At 39.9% G+C, this 19,824-nt stretch overlaps 1 protein-coding gene across 4 annotated transcripts in view; it reads right to left on the minus strand.

The window, feature by feature from the left end:
• Positions 1-17,437, minus strand: part of UNC13B (unc-13 homolog B) — a 223,120-nt gene extending 205,683 nt beyond the window's left edge. For 2 of the 4 annotated variants that reach the window (XM_060154897.1, XM_060154895.1), the window contains exon 1: positions 17,110-17,437. In XM_060154897.1, the coding sequence (XP_060010880.1) occupies positions 17,110-17,131 (22 nt within the window). In that variant the 5' untranslated portion in view covers positions 17,132-17,437. The remainder of the gene's footprint in view (positions 1-17,109) is intronic. The other 2 variants (XM_060154900.1, XM_060154898.1) reach the window with 1 other exon arrangement.
• Positions 17,438-19,824: the final 2,387 nt, after the last annotated feature.

The following is a 19,824-nucleotide window of genomic DNA, read 5'->3' on the forward strand; positions in this document are numbered from 1 at the left end:
TCTTCCCTGTTAGAATGCAAACTAGTTGAAGAATGGACCGCATCTGTTTACCTTTGTAAGCAACATAATATAGTGTATACAATAACGCCTTATATGTGTTCTTTAAGGCTGTATTGTGCTTCAGCTGAAAACAGTAAGGCATATTAAGCTAACTTCATAGAGAGAACAGGACATACTGTGAACTTTAGTCTTCTTGAAAAAACTCCCGGGGCTTCCCTGGTGGCGCAGTGGTTGGCAGTCTGCCTGCCGATGCAGGGTACGCGGGTTCGTGCCCCGGTCTGGGAGCATCGCGCATGCAGCGGAGCAGCTGGGCCCATAAGCCATGGCCACTGAGCCTGCACGTCCGGAGCCTGTGCTCCGCAACGGGAGAGGCCACAACAGTGAGAGGCCCGTGTACCGCAAAAAAAAAAAAAAAAAAAAAAAAAAACTCCCACTGAATCCACAACAAAAACTAATGCAAGCATGTACCAACATGAGTTCTCTTAATCAGATATATTCAAGGCTAGTAGATGTTAAAATTTTCAAGCATCAACTGCCTAAGAACAGCAGACCAGCACTTTGCCAGACCTAGCTAAGAAAGAAAGTCTACAATTTTATTTCTTAAGGTGACTTGGTATATAATATCCCAAGACAATGATTACCTTTCTCATTTTACATGACAGGTGGCTGTATTTCAGGTATGTTTTATATCTTAGGTCAGGCTTTATGAATAGCTTCCAACTCCTAAATTTTTCAAAACAATTATATCTACCATTCTGCACTGTCCATTTTGTTTTATTTTTTAACTGCAGAGTACTTTTATATTTACTGTATTTGACCCTCACTCCAACTGAGACTGGCACAAGTATTATCTCTACCATTTGACAAAAGATGATTGAGTGGAGAGACTTCTAGATAAAATTTTAGTCATTATCTAGTGAGACTCAAAACCGTTCTCCAAAATCCAAAGTCCTGGATTTTCCATTATTCCATATTTCCTCCCAAGGGGGAAAAAAGGAATTTAAGTTGTGAACACTATTAAACTAGAACCATAATGAACTCCCCAGTCTATAAAACACCCGCTATAATGTTGCCCCTGAATACATCTTAAGCAACAGAAACCACTGCTATAGTGAGACTCATTCACAGCCAATAGTGCACAAAGCCATCTTCCCCTAAACATTATTTATAAAATAAGACTCTTTTCTTGCTCCAAAGCAGTATCCTATATATCAATTTTGTATTTTATCATTTATAGTTAGGCAGAAAAATCTAAATTCAGCTCTACAGTACATAAAAGTACTAATTTCTGTGGACCCAGTGCCCTCATCTATAAAATGAGAATAATAAAGATAAACTAACAAGGTTATCGTGAGAATTAAATTATTAATCTTATCTGCTTATTAGCAGACAGCTTGGCAAAGAGTAAGGGCTCATTAAATGTTAGCTTCAGTATTTCACTGATCTAAGTTGGTGGGACATTTTCTCATATTTTAACAACTCTGAAATTAAAATGTGTCTTACAATCAATGATGTGTCATAGCTCAATCAATAGTATTTTTTCTTAATGGTACATAAAATTATGCTTCTTACAATCTCTGGCACCTTATATTTGATGAAATATATTAATATTATATTATATGAAATATATTATAATGATGCTGCTGAGTAAATGTTTACCCTGCCACCATTCCTCTACCCAAAAGATCCACAAAAAATGGACCAAATCTACATCTCTAACCCTGATCTTCCAAGTCATGTTTCCATCTGTGACACGTGGACAGATTGGCAGCACCTCAAATTTAACAGGTTGAAAACCAGTCATCAACTCCCCAGAGCTGTTATTCTTTGTTTCCTATCCCAATTAATGACACCTTAAAGAAAAACCTGTACCTGAAACATTGTAAATCATCTATACTTCAATAAATAAATAAAATATTGTTACATACCTACAAGTTCAAATATTAAAAATGTTTCTGCAGCTTAAAAAAAAAAAGAAAAGAAAAATCTGACTCTACCTTTACCTCCTCCCTCTTCCTCTCCCATCTGAGGCCTTTCCTGTCTCTCCGCTGGAATCAAAGACTCCATCTCTGCACCCGTTTTATTTTGTACCTCTATTTCAGAAATTACCAAACTGTATCTTGCAACACATTTAGTTGTACATATGGATGTTTCCCCATCTTGGCTCTCAGTTTCTTGAGGGCAAGGTCCATTTCTTACTCATTTTTATATACTCAGGGGAAATAGTTCAATGCCTCACCCGTAGCTAAGTGCTCAATAAATGTTTATGGAAGTGATCACATCCTCTTTGTTTATAAGTTTGTTATAAGTTTCAATTATATGTAATTTAAGCCTCTATAAAGAGAGAAAAAGGGACTATCCAAGAGTAAAAGTTCCTTTAGCTTACAAAGGAATTTCACACACATGATCTCATTTAGGGTTTAATTCTCAACTCCTAGGTACACTGAACAGATAGTAACACTTCATTTTTAAATTGTGGCTTAATAGTCAAGACGCTTGCCAAAAGTTTTCTGTGGTAGAAAAAAGAATTCAAACTCAAATCCAATTACAAACCCCATGCTTTCAGTTTATAAACTTTTATCCTTCTGCCCCTCCCCCTCAGCGTCATTCCCACTAACCTTCCACCCCAACGTGGTCTACCAGGCCCTATAGTTGGGCCCTACCTATCTCCCTTGTCCTGACCCATTTTTTCCCTTCCTCTGAGCATAGCAGCTGTATTTGCCTTCTTTCAGCTCCTCCTTCTCACCACAAGGCCTTTGCACATACTATTTCTTCTGCCTAGAATATTCTTCTTCTTCCCTTGTCTCACTAACTCCTCCTCTTCTTCTAGATCTCAGTTCAATCTTCACTTCATTAGGTAATCCATCTCTAACCTAAGTAGGTAACTTTCCCTATCACATGATCTCATAACAACACACACTCTCCTTTATAGCACAAATCATGTGGGTGATTCACTCCAGTGGGTGGACTTCTGTGGTATAAGTGTTCTCCAGTCTGTGAGTCACCCACCCAGCAGTTAAGTGATTTGATTTTCAGTGATTGCACCCCTCTACCGTCTCATTGTGGCTTCTCCTTTGTCTTTGGATGTGGGGTATCTTTTTTGGTGAGTTCCAGTGTCTTCCTGTCGATGATTGTCCAGCAGCTAGTTGTAATTCTGGTGTTCTCGCAAGAGGGAGGAGAGTACGTTCTTCTACTCCGCCATCTTGGCTCCTCTCCTCCCCCCAACTCATCTTAAGTTTCTCCTTCTTATAGATCCCTTCCCATTGGGCTACAAACATTCAAATTTCCTTTTTCTTAAGACCACTCTCACCCCTCTTTTTTTTTTTTTTTTGCCACACGCCTAGGCATGTGGGATCTTAGCTCCGCAACCAGGGAAAAAACCTGCACCCCCTGCAGTGGAAGAACTGGAAACGTGGATTTTTTTTTTTTTAAGATTTACTTGTTATTTGTTTATTTTATTTATTTTTGGCTGCATCTGGTTTTAGTTGCAGCACACGGGCTTCTCTCTAGTTGTGGTGTGCAGGCTCCAGGAAGCATGGGCTCTGTAGTTGTGGCATGCGGGTTCCAGAGCCCGTGGGCTCTGTAGTTTGTGGCACACAGGCTCTCTAATTGAGGCGCGGGCTTCCTAGTTGTGGTGTGTGGGCTTAGTTGCCCGCAGCATGTGGGATCTTAGTTCCCTGACCAGGGATCAAACCCGCATCCCCTACATTGTAAGGCAGATTCTTAACCACTGGACCACCAGGGAAGTCCCTCAACATTTCTCTTGATTGCAAAACTTCTGAATGAGTAGCCTACACTTGCTGATTCCACTTCTTCACTTCCCAAACACTCCTTTTTTTTTTTTTTTTTTTGCGGTATGCGGGCCTCTCACCGTTGTGGCCTCTCCCGTTGCGAAGCACAGGCTCCGGACGCGCAGGCCCAGCGGCCATGGCTCACGGGGCCAGACGCTCCACGGCATGTGGGATCTTCCCGGACCAGGGCACGAACCCGCGTCCCCTGCATTGGCAGGCAGATTCTTAACCACTGCGCCACCAGGGAAGCCCCCCCAAAGACTCTTAAACCGCTTTAATATGATGCCTACTCTCACACTACTCTAATGAAACTTGCTCTAGTTTTCAAATCCAATGACATTGTTTTTCTTTATTCTCAACCACTATCATTCATCTCTATCATTTGATCGTTCCTTCTTGAAACTCCCTTTAGTCTAGGCTTCAGACACTGACACAGCACCTCCATTTTCCTACAGTTCTGATCACACCTATCAATTCTTCTGCCCATTCCCATAGGTACAGCATTAGCTAATTTTTCTCCTCTATTATCCTCTATGTACAATTTTATTCGTGCTAATGGCTTTATTACCAAATAACTACAACTCCCAAAATTTATCTCTAATGCAGGCTTCTCTACTAAGCTACAGATCTACATTTTCAGGTACCATTTTCAAGGGTGATCTGCAACAAGACAAATACTTCCCACCTCAACATATTGTTTAACTTATCTTACAGACACCATGAACTCAGCTGAACCTAACAATTTTCCTTCCTCTCTATATATTTTCTTCCTCAATTGAGAAGTCTAGGATGACTTTCTGACTTAGATAAATAGATGTCACAGAGCAGGATGAAGGCCATTAACACTATTTTCATATTAAAATAAGTGCTCACTCAATGCCTGGGATAGTGCTAATCATCTTCCCAATTATCTCAGCAATACTTTGCTATAGCTATTTTCACCATCTCTAGTACTACCACCTTAGTACAAGCCTTTATCCATCTCTCACCTGAACACTCCAAGTGGACCCCCTGCTTCCACTGTTGCTAGCCATGGCCTCCCACTCCAGTCCATTCACCACAAACTGGACATTTGCAAAATATAAATCAAAGCATCTTTGATTTATAGTCTCTGCCTACCACTCTTCCAGTAACCCCTTGCTTTTCTCCTTCACCTCAAAATATTTGCTTCCAATTCACTTTGCATGAAAAACTTACCTCAGGTCTCTGATGGATGGTTCCTTCTCATCAATCAGGTCTCAGCTCAAATGTTACCTCCTCAATGAGGCCTTCCTTGAAAATCCTCCTTCAAATAGCTCTCCCACTCAGATCACTCTCAATTCCTGTATCCTACTTTCTTACCTTCACTGTACTTATCATTGCCTGAAATCATATTATTTTTTATTTGTGTATCTCCTTTTAATAGGAGCTTCATAAATACTTTGAATGGATGTATAAATTTTAAAGATGTAGAAATTAAGGTTCAATGACGTTAAGTAACATATGTAAGTTGTGGAGCTGATATATTCACCAACTGAGGTCTGCCTAAAACCAAAACTTTTAACATCTACCCTATATCACACTAGTAAAGCATAGTAAGAGTAAAAGCTAGAAAGACAGACTGGGGAATATAATCAGATAGTCAGATAATGAAGTTTGAAATTATAAAAGCAGAGCACCATTCCAAGGAGTGACATGCTCTATGATGTGATCATGGGTTTAGATGGCTGAAATGAGGTGGACAGAGGTTTATATCTGTATCATTCACCGCCCTCTCCTTGGCAACCAGACTTCTTGTATCCATTTGCAGATGAAGGCTCTACAAATCTGGCTCATAACTAATAACAGTAGACAGAAACACAAGTGAGCTAGCCCTTTGAATCATCTTTGTCCCACTTTGAATCACATGTAAAAGCAATTACCTTCCCACTGCCCAGCCCCTCCTTAGTTGCTAGGCAGATCTTCCTCATTCATGGCCCTCTGGCCTCTTCTCAATATCACTCATAGTAAAACACTATGGAAATTAATAAAGCAAACAGTTGTAAGAGAAATTTAATAGCCTAACACAATCCACAGGCCTATTTGTTCTCCAGTCTCAAATAAGTACTAAGAACTAAATGGACAGAAATAGAAGTAATAGAATTTTTAAAAAGATTTTTTTTTGGAAAGCTGTACTTCCTAGTGATTAAGAATTGATTTTTCCCTATTTTATATATTTAGCAGAATACAGTTTGTATACATACACTGTAACACAAACTTTCTCCTGTCATATTTTTACCACATATTTTATCACTATGGGGTTCACTAGCACAAAAAAAAAGAAGTCCTGATAACTCATTTTCCTTTGATGTCATGGGCTGCTCTCAAATGTTCAGTGGATAGTTGCTTTTGGAGATTACACCTGAGAATTACCAGTTCATTTTTACTGAAGAGACAAATAGAAGAATGAAACAATTTCCTTTATGAAGCTGAATACAAAATTCTACCACATGCCTACATTTTTATTTCATTTCTCAGTAATCACAGAAAGGATCACAACAAAGCATGAAATGCAGAGCTGGTTATCTAAGCTTCCTCATCAGAAGCAGCTACACCTAAGTATTCTATACAGAAGGAAATAAGTTATTTTTCAATAGCCCTAGGAAAATGGAGCTCACTGCTCTTCTGTGACAGTTCAAATCTCATCAAAAAACTTGGTCCTTTAGTATCCTCCAATAGTTACCTATTAGTTGCTGTTGTTTTCAGTATTATGAAGTCATGGATTTAAGCATAGTTGATATGCTTCAATTCTTGTGGTTGTTATCCTTATTGATATTGCAACTTGCCCATCTTTGGCCATTAGGAGCCTCTCACTGATAATATCTTGATATGTATCTTTTCAGCCTTTTCCCCCATATAGTTACATACCATTTGACCATTCTCCTCACCCCTTTTTTCTTTTTTCATTGAGCTCCATTTTCACATACATTTTCTCATGTCAGTAATTTTTTTTAATTTTTTATCTTGCAATTTCAGACTTACAGTAAAGTTGCAAAAATAAAAATATGTTAACTGATCTCTTTAGAAAATATTCTTTTTTAAAGGTATGTAATGCCACTAAGTTCAGGGGCTATGCTGTTATCTCGTTCAGCATCATAAACATGAACTCAACATTTCTTTCAAAAAATGAGGGCTGGGCTTCCCTGGTGGCGCAGTGGTTGAGAGTCCGCCTGCCAATTCAGGGGACACGGGTTCGTGTCCCGGTCCAGGAAGATCCCACATGCTACGGAGCGGCTGGGCCCGTGAGCCATGGCCGCTGAGCCTGTGCATCCGGAGCCTGTGCTCCGCAATGGGAGAGGCCAAAACAGTGAGAGGCCCGCGTACAAAAAAAAAAAAAAAAAAAATGAGGGTCACAAATGATGTGAGTCATCATTTTGAGCATAATGGATCTCGTCAGGTCATTAAAAAAAAAAAAAAAAAAGATATTTCCAAGCCTACAGGATTAACATGTAAAAAGTATGTATTAATGCCTGTGAAGTAGTTTGAGAACCTGGCCAAATTCCCTTTTTTTAAAAAATGAATATTAGGAATACAGTTACTAGGAGGTAGGTTTTGGAAAACTGTTTTATGTTATCAGCTACAGTTGAACATAACCAATGACCAAGAAATTTTAATCCCAGATATATATATATCAGATAGACATACAAAGGTAGAACTAAAAGATACAAAGTACATTTGGAGTGGTATTATAAAATCATAGTCCAAGATGGAAAACAAAAATGTCCAGCAAAGGTAAATAAACTGTGGCATATTCATACAATGAGATACTACACAGTAATAAAAATAAACTACTGCTAAATGCATCAAGAGGAAGCATCTGACAAGCATAATGTTAAGCAGAAGCAGCCCAAAAGAAATATCTTATAATTCCATTTATGAAAAGTTCAATATGTCAATAATACCTCAATTTTAAAAAGCTCAAAAACAGGCAAAATATACTCTATCTTGCTATGAACCTAAAACTGCTCTTAAAAAATAAAGTTAATTAATTTTTAAAAAACAGCTAAACTACAGTGTTAGAGTAGGATAATGTTACCTTTGGGAAGATGGAAGGGAGTAATGACTGAGAGGAAGGGTACGGTGGGCTTCTGGGGTGTTAGTAGTATTCTATTTCTTGACCTAGGTGGTGGTCACATGAGTGTGTTCACTTTGTGGTAATCCAGTGAGCCATACAAGTTAAGATTTGTGTATTTTCTTTTTTTTTTTTTTTCGCGGCACACGGGCCTCTCACTGTTGTGGCGTCTCCCGTTGCAGAGCACAGGCTCCGGACGCGCAGGCTCAACGGCCATGGCTCACGGGCCCAGCCGCTCCGCGGCACGTGGGATCCTCCCAGACCGGGGCACGAACCCGTGTCCCCTGCATCGGCAGGCGGACTCAACCACTGCGCCACCAGGGAAGCCCGAGAGATTTGTGTATTTTCAAATATAAACTCAAAATGGATTAAAGACCTAAATGTAAGGTCAGACACTATAAAACTCTTAGAGGAAAACATAGGCAGAACACTCTGTGACATAAATCACAGCAAGATCCTTTTTGACCCACCTCCTAGAGAAATGGAAATAAAAACAAAAATAAACAAATGGGACCTAATGAAACTTAAAAGCTTTGGCACAGCAAATGAAACCATAAACAAGACGAAAAGACAATCCTCAGAATGGGAGAAAATATTTGCAAATGAAGCAACTGACAGGGGATTAATCTCCAAAATTTATAAGCAGCTCATGCAGCTCAATATCAAAAATACAAACAACCCAATCCAAAAATGGGCAGAAGACCTAAATAGACATTTCTCCAAAGAAGATATACAGATTGCCAACAAACACATGAAAGGATGGTCAACATCACTAATCATTAGAGAAATGCAAATCAAAACTACAATGAGGTATCATCTCACACCAGTCAGAATGGCCATCATCAAAAAATCTACAAACAATAAATGCTGGAGAGGCTATGGAGAAAAGGAACCCTCTTGCACTGTTGGTGGGAATGTAAATTGATACAGCCACTATGGAGAACAGTATGGAGGTTCCTTAAAAAACTAAAAATAGAACTACCATACTACCCAGCAATCCCACTACTGGGCATATATCCTGAGAAAACCATAATTCAAAAACAGTCATGTACCACAATGTTCATTGCAGCTCTATATACAATAGCCAGGACATGGAAGCAACCTAAATTGTCCATCGACAGATGAATGGATAAAGAAGATGTGGTACATATATACAATGGAATATTACTCAGCCATAGAAAGAAACAAAATAGAGTTCTCTGTGGTGAGGTGGATGGATCTAGAGTCTGTCACACAGAGTGAAGTAAGTCAGAAAGAGAAAAACAAATACCGTATGCTAACACATATAAATGGAATCTAAAAAAAAAAAAAGGTTCTGAAGAACCTAGGTGCAGGACAGGAATGCAGACGTAGAGAATGGACTTGAGGACACTGGGAGGGGGAAGGGTAAGCTGGGACAAAGTGAGAGAGTGGCATGGACACATATACACTATCAAATGTAAAATAGATAGCTAGTGGGAAGCAGTCATGTAGCACAGGAAAATCAGCTCGGTGCTTCGTGACCACCTAGAGGGGTGGGACTGGGAGGGTGGGATGGAGACCAAGAGGGAGGAGATATGGGGATATATGTATATGTATAGCTGATTCACTTTGTTATAAAGCAGAAACTAACATGCCATTGTAAAGCAATTATAGTCCAATAAAGATATTAAAAATATAATAAAATAATTAAAAAATTAAAATGAATGACTAATCAAAAAAAGATTCGTGTATTTTAATATACATGTTATAAGTCAATAAAAAAAATTTTAATATACAACTATCAAATCTTCTCTGAACTTTATTAAAGACAGTCCACTATAAGGTATGTATAAAACACCTCCCAAACTTAAAGAATCTTGCTTTAAAAGTTAGAAAAAATAGTGCGGTATTTCCCTGCTCTAGCAGGAACTTAACTTACTCTGCTTATCCCAAATCAGACCTAATAATCCTAATGGATTCTGAGTTTATCTAAGAAAGGAGATATTTTAAGACCTATGTAGATTGCTTGGGCTCTTATCTACTACATAACAAGCACAGAGAAGGTACTCAACAAATATTTACTAATGATACACAGCCCAAACTTTAAACACACTCACATAGCAAAATCTGAAATACCTAGCACTGGTAAAATAGGATAAACACTCAGTCTGTTGGCCTAGAGTGCAACTTCCAGAAACCCCACCTCTAGAAACTAAAAAATTTACAGAATGTACCGCTTATAAGGAAGAACACAATTTATGACACTATCTTTGGCAGAGGAAATTGGTCCTTTCCCCCTTCTGCCTAGCTCAGACAAGGCACAATCAACTTCCTGATGCCATAGCTAAGCAAAAGACACCCAGAAGCAACTCTGCCTGTAAGGGCAGGGACTACTTGAACCATGATGTGATGAAAACGTAGCAGCAAGGATTTAGCTGAGGCAGATGACAATGTTGGAGAAATAAGATGAGAAGAAAGCACTTGAGCAACCTGTTCTTATACCTAAAAACTATAAAATCATTACTATTACTACTTTCCAGAGTGGCAGTAAATCAAAATATATCTTTGGAGTCTCCCCAGGCTAGAATAAACCCACAATCAATAGGTGTCCTGAGTGTCCATCAGAGTTCACCTCCTAAGAGTTTCCCAGTAGTACCTGTTCAGTTAGTTAGATGGCTGATATGTAATGATAAATTATGATAAGCTTTTCTAAGGGCAAGTCACAACATACATTGACTTGGTATAGTTCTCATCACTAGTGACATTGTTTTGTTCTGTTTTAAAAACACAAGTAATAAATGTTCAATATAGAAAAAATAATTTTTAAATAATACAAAGAAGATAAACAAGAAAAGTACATGAAAATCACAGGTCAAACTTAAAAGAGCTGAGGTCTTTGGTATTTCTGGTAAGCAAAAAATATTACCTACTGGTGAAGGATCTGCTTCTAATAGAAGATTACTGATATGAGAGATGTTGAGGCACTTGGTTTGCTAATGGGTCCAGGTGAGTGTAATTATTATGCCAACAAAACAGCAATGAGCAAATCACACAGAAAGACCAGGTGGAAAGCTGATTGGCGATCTCCAAACATAACAAAACCATCTACAGGGATGTTCATTGTAGCATTGTTTATAATAGCAAAATTATAAATTATATTGTTTATAAAGGCAAAATTTATAATAGCAAAAAAAATTCTGATCATCAATATGAAACTGGTTAAATTATATATGCTCATATGGGGAGTAAGAATAGGGAATGGAGACAGGAGAACTTTTTCCTTTCACTTCACATCCTAAATTGTTTGAATTTTTTATCATGCATATACATTATCTCTATAATAAAAACAAAACAATGAAAGCAATGAACAAAAAACTTAACAATGGTGTTGAGTGGGTGGTAGGACCATGATGATTTTTATTCTCCTTTTTACACTTTTCTGCATTTTCTCAATTTTCTATGATTAACAATATATTAGCATATATTGCTTTTTATACCTCCAAGACTATTTTTTTGTTTTTGATTTTTTAACAAGTCAAGTGTAGTCACTTCTGGTTCAAATTAGGGAGAGAAATCCAGCGCTCAGTTATAAACACTGTGGCAGTTACAAAGAAATACGGAAAGACTCAATTCTCAAAATGCTTATTTGTTTGGAGAAAACAGTCTTGAACACCAAGACAACAAAAGTTAAAGAAAATCATTGATTTAATTTACTGGAGTTGCTTATGTGGTACTGGCTCCTATGGAAGCAAAAAGATATCAGTATTGTGAAGAAAGCTGTGCCGAATGTTTGAAGAAAGACTAAGTGAATTCTATAAAAGGGTGTTTTTTAAAATTCAAGTCTAACGTCCCACTCAACGTCAAAATTCCTTTTACCACTCATTCAGTCTCTGCTTAAAGTATCCTATGTCAAAAAATCCTCAAAAGTAGTCCATGCCATTAGTTAAGAACAACTCTGTTAAAGTTCTTCCTTATGTTAAGCTAAATCTAATTTCCTATCATTTTCAATCACTGGTCAACTTGTCCTAGTTCTGTCCCCTGGAGCAATAGTTTAGACAATTTTCATTTACTATTATGATCCTCCCGCCTCTTAAATCTTCTCAAGAACTAAACCTCTCAATTCCTCAAATGGTTTCTACACCATTATTCTAATTATTCTTCTCTGAAGAAATTCCAGTTTCTCAGTGTGCCTCTTAGAAGCAAATACCCTGACTGAACACAAAATTCCAGAACTGATCTGACTAGTGCTTTTATCTCCTTTGTTTGGGTCACCATGAGCACAGCACAAGACTAGTTGCTAGGTGGTATACAATTCATTGTCAATTTAGTGGCACTGTTCAGACCATAAGTAATTTATGTTTTAATGCATTTAAGAGTTTAAAGAGTGTAAAGAAGAAAGATCACTGTGGACTGAGGAACTGAGGACATTTTCAACAACAAAAGTTGAGACTGTAAGCTGGGAAATGAAGAATACACTTTTGATAAGCGGAAAACACAAAAAGACTATTTCAGAGAGTATAAATGTGGAACACTGCCAAGGCAGGAATGAACAAAGTTAGTGCTAATAAGGATAGGCAAGAACATAGGACCAAAAGGAGGGCTGGAGTCAGACTATTGAGAGCCCTTAACCTGCAGGGAATAGGCATGATTAAAGAGTTAGACCAAGAAATTGACTTCTTGATTGAGATATTTGGAGATGATTAAATCAATACCAGTTTGCCAAATTCTACATCAGGTTAAATACTGTTTGAAATTTTTTTCTAAATTGAGGTATAATTTACAATGTTGTGTTAGTTACAAGAGTACAGCAAAGTGATTCAGTTATAATATATATGTATTCTTTTTCAGATCTCTTTTCCATTATAGGTTATTATGAGATATTGAGTATACTTTCCCATGCTATACAATAGGTCCTTGTTGTTTATTTATTTTATGTATAGTAGTGTGTATATGTTAATCCCAAACTCCTAATTTATCTCTCTCCCCCAATCCCCTTTGGTAACCACAAATTGTTTTCTATGTCTGTGAGTCTATCTGTTTTGTAAGTTCATTTGTATCATTTTTTTAGATTCCACAAATAAACGATATCATATAGTATTTGTCTTTCTCTGTCTGATATACTTCACTTAATATGATAATCTCTAGGTCCATCTATGCTGCAAATGACATTATTTCATTCTTTTTTATGGCTGAGTAATATTCCATACTGTGTGTGTGTGTGTGTGTGTGTGTGTGTGTGTGTGTGTGTGTGTGTACATATATATCTCACATCTTCTTTATCCATTCATCTGTCGATGGACATTTAGGTTGCTTCCATGTCTTGATGATTGTAAATAGTGCTGCTATAAACACTGGGGTGCATGTATCTTTTTGAATTAGAGTTTCCTCCAGACATACGCCCAGGAGTGGGATTGCAGGATCATATGGTAACTCTATATTTAGTTTTTTAAGGAACCTCCATACTGTTTTCCACAGTGGCTGCACCAATTTACATTTCCACCAACAATGTAGGAGAGTTTCCTTTTCTCCACACCTTTTCCAGCATTTATTGTTTGTGGACCTTTTAATGATGGCCATTCTGACTAGTGGGAGGTGATACATCACTGCGGGTTTTTTGTGGGTTTTTTTGATTGATTGATTTCTATTTTTGGCTGTGCTGGGTCTTTGTTGCTGCATGTGGGCTTCTCTCTAGTTGTGGCGAGCGGGCTTCTCATTGCGGTGGTTCCTCTTGTTGCAGAGCACGGGCTCTAGGCATGCAGGCCTCAGTAGTTGTGCCTCGATGACTCTAGGCATGCGGGCCTCAGTAGTTGTGCCTTGTAGCTCACGGGCTTAGTTGCTCCATGGCATGTGGGATCTTCCCAGACCAGGGCTCGAACCCGTGTCCCCTGCATTGGCAGGTGGATTCTCAACCACTGTGCCACCAGGGAAGCCCTATCACTGCAGTTTTGATTTGCATTTCTCTGATAATTAGCAATGTTAAACATCTTTTCATGTGCCTATTGTCCACCTGTATGGCTTCTTTGGAGAAATATCTGTTTAGGTCTTCCGCCCATTTTTTGATTGGGTTGTTTATTTTTTGTTATTGAGTTGTATGAGCTGTTTGTATATTTTGGAAATTAAGGTATTGTCAGTCACATCGTTTGCAAATATTTTCTCCCATTCTGTGGGTTTTCTTTTCATTTTGTTTATGGTTTCCTTTGCTGTGCAAAAGCTTTTAAGTTTCATTAGGTCCCATTTGTTTATTTTTATTTCCATTACTCTAGATAAAAATATTGCTGCAATTTATGTCAAAAAGTCTTCTGCCTATGTTTTCCTCTAAGAGTTTTATAATATCCGGTCTTATATTTAGGTCTTTAATCCATTTTGAGTTTATTTTTCTATACGGGTTAAAGAATGTTCGAATTTCATTCTTTTACATGTAGCTGTCCAATTTTCCCAGCACCACTTATTGAAGAGACTGTCTTTTCTCCATTGTATAGTTTTGCCTCCTTTGTTGTAGATTAATTGACCATAGGTGTGTGAGCTTATTTCTGGGCTTTCTATCCTGTTCCATTGATCTATATGTCTGTTTTTGTGCCAGTACCATACTGCTTTGTTTACTGTAGCTTTGTAGTATAGTCTGAAGTCAGGGAGCATGATTCCTCCAGCTCTGTTCTTCTTTCTCAAAATTGTTTTGGATATTTGGGGTCTTTTCTATCTCCATACAAATTTTAAGGTTTTTTTGTTCTAGTTCTGTGACAACTGCCATTGGTAATTTGATAGGGATTGCACTGAACCTGTAGATTGCCTTGGGTAGTATGGTCAATTTAAGAATATTGATTCTTCCAATCTAAGAACACAGTATGTCTTTGACTACATGGAAAAAGTTTCTAATTCAATTCTACTCCAAGATGAACTGAAATTGAGTTGTTATATAATATTATTACACAGGTTTCTTTCTGAATATGAACAACATTCCTAACTGCCAAAATATAATACAAGGAATGTCACTTTTAAAAGATTTATTTTTCAGGGCTTCCCTGGTGGCGCAGTGGTTGAGAATCTGCCTGCCAATGCAGGGGACACGGGTTCGAGCCTTGGTCTGGGAAGATCCCACATGCTGCGGGGCAACTAGGCCTGTGAGCCACAACTACTGAGCTTGCGCGTCTGGAGCCTGTGCTCCACAACAAGAGAGGCCGCGATAGTGAGAGGCCCGCGCACCGCGATGAAGAGTGGCCCCCACTTGCCACAACTAGAGATAGCCCTCGCACAGAAACGAAGACCCAACACAGCCAAAAATAAATTAAATAAATAAATAAATATTTTTTTAAAAAAAGATTTATTTTTCAGCTCGGTGCTTTGTGATGACCTAGACGGGTAGGATAGGGAGGAAGGGAGGGAGGCTCTAGAGGGAGGGGATATGGGGACATATGTATGCATATGGATGATTCACTTTCTTGTACAACAGAAACTAACACAGTACTGTGAAGCAATTATACTCCAATAAAGATCTATTAAAAATAATAATAATAAATAACAAAAATATTTTAAAAATAAAAAGATTTATTTTGATCCATTTCTGTAAGTTTCTCCAGCATGAATACCTTGCCATTTAATATGACTACTTCTGTACAAGGTAGCCACTTGTTTCCATAATTAATAATCTTCAGGATCTACATTCAAAAGACAATGACCTGCTGGTCTCCAATCCTCCAGGTTCAAAAGGAGAAATATGACTAATGTAACATTAAAGAGAAAGAGTTTAGCTAGCTAACAGAATTTCTAGAAAATGAAAGCTTCCTGATATGAGAACAAATGAAAACAGCAGCAGCTCCTTCTCTAAAGTTTAAATTCAATTAAATAGGAATTTCTGGTTCAATAATGCTCCTGCCTGAAGAATCTTTCATAAGGGCTAGTTCTGTAATACAGTGTGGCAGCAGAGATTTAAACTGTCCAATAGACATTGCAAAACCCAACCTCTCCCAAATCCTGCTACTCAACAGCAGGGATCTAAAGGAAAAAATAGATTCCCAGCTGCTGAGAGAAAATGTCTTACTAAAATCAAAGCAAAATTCTCATTAATGAAAAATCAACCATGAAAGAAGAAAATTTCTGTGTCTCATAATCCCTGGAAAGAGCCAAATCCATTCTGGGTTAAAGCAGATTTAACAACAGTGGAAGAGAAGAGAGGAAATCAGTTCCATTTGCCAGAAGCTGGGGGAAACGCTTAACAGAGATCACAACAATGCTTCTAATCCATAGAGCCAAAAGAAACATGAACTCTATCCAGTAAAAGGTGCCAGGAAAAGGTTCCTGTGGATAAATTCTCTCACTCACAACGAAGCCACCTTATTCCACCTAGCTCAACACAGATGTGATAGGCTGTAACTTGAATTTCCCAAGATCAAATTCAATGGGTAATCCAAACCCTGCTTTTTCTGATCAGATAATCTCTAAAATCACAGTCCCTGCATTCATTCAAAACCAGCATTGAGCTTCTACCACGTCAGGCACCCGGAATACAAAAACCATTAAGAAACAGTCTCTACCCTCATGGAGCTTAGTCCATGCACCTTGCCTCATCTTAAATCCCAAAGCTCTTGCCTTAAATATTTTCTTAGGTGGGTCAGTGGAAAGGCAATAAAGGACTTCACCTTTAGTTACTGTGATAGAAGTAAATAGATAAATCATACTTCTTATGCTCTGCTCCAAAAGGAGAGAAGCCGACACACCTTTCCAAGTCGAATATGAGCACATTCTTAGCCTAGAACCCACAGAAGGAGCAGGGGACAAAGACAAGCAATAAAGGGGTGCAAGCCAAGAAATACGCTGAAAGAAGGGATGTGACAGGTGTACCACTACACGTTCAAAGCGTGATTAAAAAGAACCTGCTACTAAGCCGACTGAGTTTTTACCGTGCAGGGAGGAGGAAGAAAAGAATAGGGGGCTGCCCGCTATGAACAGACACCAACTATCCGCGGTCCCTAGCTCGTTCACTCTCGCTAGAGGAGAGCGCCAGACACTGTTTAATAGGATCTGGGCCTGCCAGCCAACAACACTGTCACATGGACACCGGAACGGAGAGCTAACAGTCCCTCATAGGAGCGCGAGGAAAAACAAGAGAGAATGGAAAGAACTCTTTAAATGTTCAAAAATGAGTTAACATAATGGTTCCCCGAGGCACGGATGGGACGTAAAGTTTGGAAAAGGTGGTAACCCGACGCCCACTGGAAGCCCGTGGAGACCCCAGGGAGACGTCCGCCCTTGCACCCCAGTCCGCGCACTCACCGCGCACACAGAGCAGCGACATGGCCGAGGCGCCGGCGAGCCTCCGCCGCGTCCCAGCCCCGCAGCTGCGCCGGGCCGCTCCCTCTTTCCTCTCAGCAGGTGCAGCAGCTGTTCCCGCTATCGACCCCACGGGTCTCGCCGCTCCTCATGGTCCCCTTCGCAGGCAGCCTCCCGCCGCTCCCTCGGACCCGCTCCAATTTTCACCGTCTGAGCGGGCTCCCGATAGTGGTGAGTACCGGCCGGCAGGCGGGAGACTGGGCGCGGCACCGCGGCGCCATCGCTGAGAGGAAAGAGCGACCGGGACACCCTCCCCTCACTCCAGCCGGGATCCGGGAGAGCGCCGGGACAGAGCCAACCCGTTGCGCCCCGCCTCCCAGCCAATCAACTCACGCCCAGTCCGCCGACCCCGCCCCCTCACGGGCACGTAGGAGGTGGGGTCCCCTTCCGCTTTTCTCAGTGAAAGAATGAAGGCGGCTCCGCACACTTACTAGGCTTGCTGCAGAGAGGGGCGGGCTTCCCCCTCACCTGCGTGGGGCGGGAACTGAAGCCTTCTGCCCCTCTCACGTGGGCGGGGCTTCCACCCAAGAACAAATTCTTTTCATTGAGAATATCTATCGGACTTCCTTCTGAGTCTATCCCTTGCAGCTTACTGTAACAATTTAAAAAGATCGTACCACACTTTGCTGTACACCTGAAACTAACATAATATTGTAAATCAACTATACTTCAATTTTAAAAAATGGACTTTAACAAGAAAGAAAAGCTTTTGTAACTTTGTATGGTGATGGATGGTAACTACACTTATTGTGGTGATCAGTTTGCAGTGTATACAAATATCAAATCATTATGTTGTACACCTGAAACTAATATAATGTTATATGTCAACTATACCTCAATAAAGAAGGGGGCTACTGTGCTTCCCTAGTGGCGCAGTGGTTAAGGATCCGCCTGCTAATGCAGGGGACACGGGTTCGAGCCCTGATCCGGGAAGATCACACATGCCGCGGAGCAACTAAGCCCGTGCACCGCAACTACTGAGCCTGCACTCTAGAGACCCGGAGCCACAACTACGGAGCCCACGTGCCACAGCTACTGAAGGCTGCACACCTAGAGCCCACGCACCACAAGGAAGAGTAGCCCCAGCTCTCTGCAGCTAGAGAAAGCCCGCGTGCAGCAACGAAGACCCAAAGCAGCCAAAAAAAATAATAATAAATAAATAAATAATTTTAGAAGAATGGGCTATAGTTAATTTTTAAATAATAATAATAAACTTTAAACAAATGTCTCACCCTCCTTAAAAAAAAAAAGAAGACGACAGCCTAAAGGAAGATGTCTGGAGACCTCAGTTCTCATCTAGACCTGTTTCCATGGTCTCCATTGTATTTCCAATGTCTGTATATAGTATATAGTGCCTAGTGTATAGTAATCAGTCCGTAAATGTTGTTTTTTTGGTTTGTTTGTTTGTTTGTTTTTGCGGTACGCAGGCCTCTCACTGCTGTGGCCTCTCCCATTGCGGAGCACAGGCTCCGGATGCACAGGCTCAGCGGCCATGGCTCACGGGCCCAGCCACTCTGCGGCATGTGGGATCCTCCCGGACCAGGGCACGAACCCGTGTCCCCTGAATCGGCAGGCGGACTCTCAACCACTGCACCACCAGGGAAGCCCCGTAAATGTTTATTTAATGAAGGATGGAGAGAAGATAGTCATTTTAAACTGAGGACTTCTGGCAGGATGATGTACATACATGCGAGGAAGTGAAAAAGACCAGAGCAGAAAACAGGAAGGCACATAATATCATGTACAGATCCAACATCTCATCCACCCCAAATTTTGGATTTAATTGGTTTGTGGTAGAGCTCAGGCATCCTACCTTTTAAAAGCTCCCCAGATTATTCTGTGATGCCGGAGTTGAGCACCATTAGACTGGGTACTTTCTAAGTCCACATTAGATCAGCTCAAGTTTCCGTGTTTGTAAGCCCTTGGCCCAGTTGGATTCTGCCTGTCAGACCCAGGGAGGGTCTATATTAACGTAACACCGTTTTTGCCCTCCAAAAACAAGCCTAGTTAGCATATGACTCCTATCACTGGAATATAGCATTTGGCGAGAGTGACACTCCAAATGATATAAGTAGGAACCTGGAGAAGGAAAGAAGACTTGGCCTATGCAGTGTTTGTCCAAATTTGGAGAAATACCCTGAGAAAGATTTTGAGCAGGGCAGCTGAGCCAGGCTAGTTAACAAAGATGCCTGACCCTAAAAACATTGGGCATTCTCTGGGCTGCTGGAGGTTGAAATATCTAGCTATTTAGCCCAGCTGTCCTAACCTCAAGAGCAAGGGACTAAAAAGGTGTTAAACTTCTGCATTCTGGAACTAAGAATGGAGACAACAAAAAACAAACCTCTTATGGAACCAGGGATTCTCCTAGGGGATGCAGAGGCCATCCAAGAAAGGATGGAAAGTCAACCTCACTTGGAAACAGTATAGAGTAGTGGGAAACCACCTAATAAAATTGTGAAGAGCGTGAACTTTGAAACCAATCAGATTCACCTGGTATATTACCTATTGTCATATAACAAATTACCCAAAACTTTAGTGCTTTAAAACAACATTTATTATCTCACAGTTTCTGAACAACAAGGTCCTACTGTATAGCACGGAGAACTATATTCAATAACCTATGATAAACCCTAATGGAAAAGAATATTTTAAAAAAGA

The sequence above is a fragment of the Lagenorhynchus albirostris genome, chromosome 7 (assembly GCF_949774975.1).
Source record: "Lagenorhynchus albirostris chromosome 7, mLagAlb1.1, whole genome shotgun sequence".
Taxonomy (NCBI): domain Eukaryota; kingdom Metazoa; phylum Chordata; class Mammalia; order Artiodactyla; family Delphinidae; genus Lagenorhynchus; species Lagenorhynchus albirostris.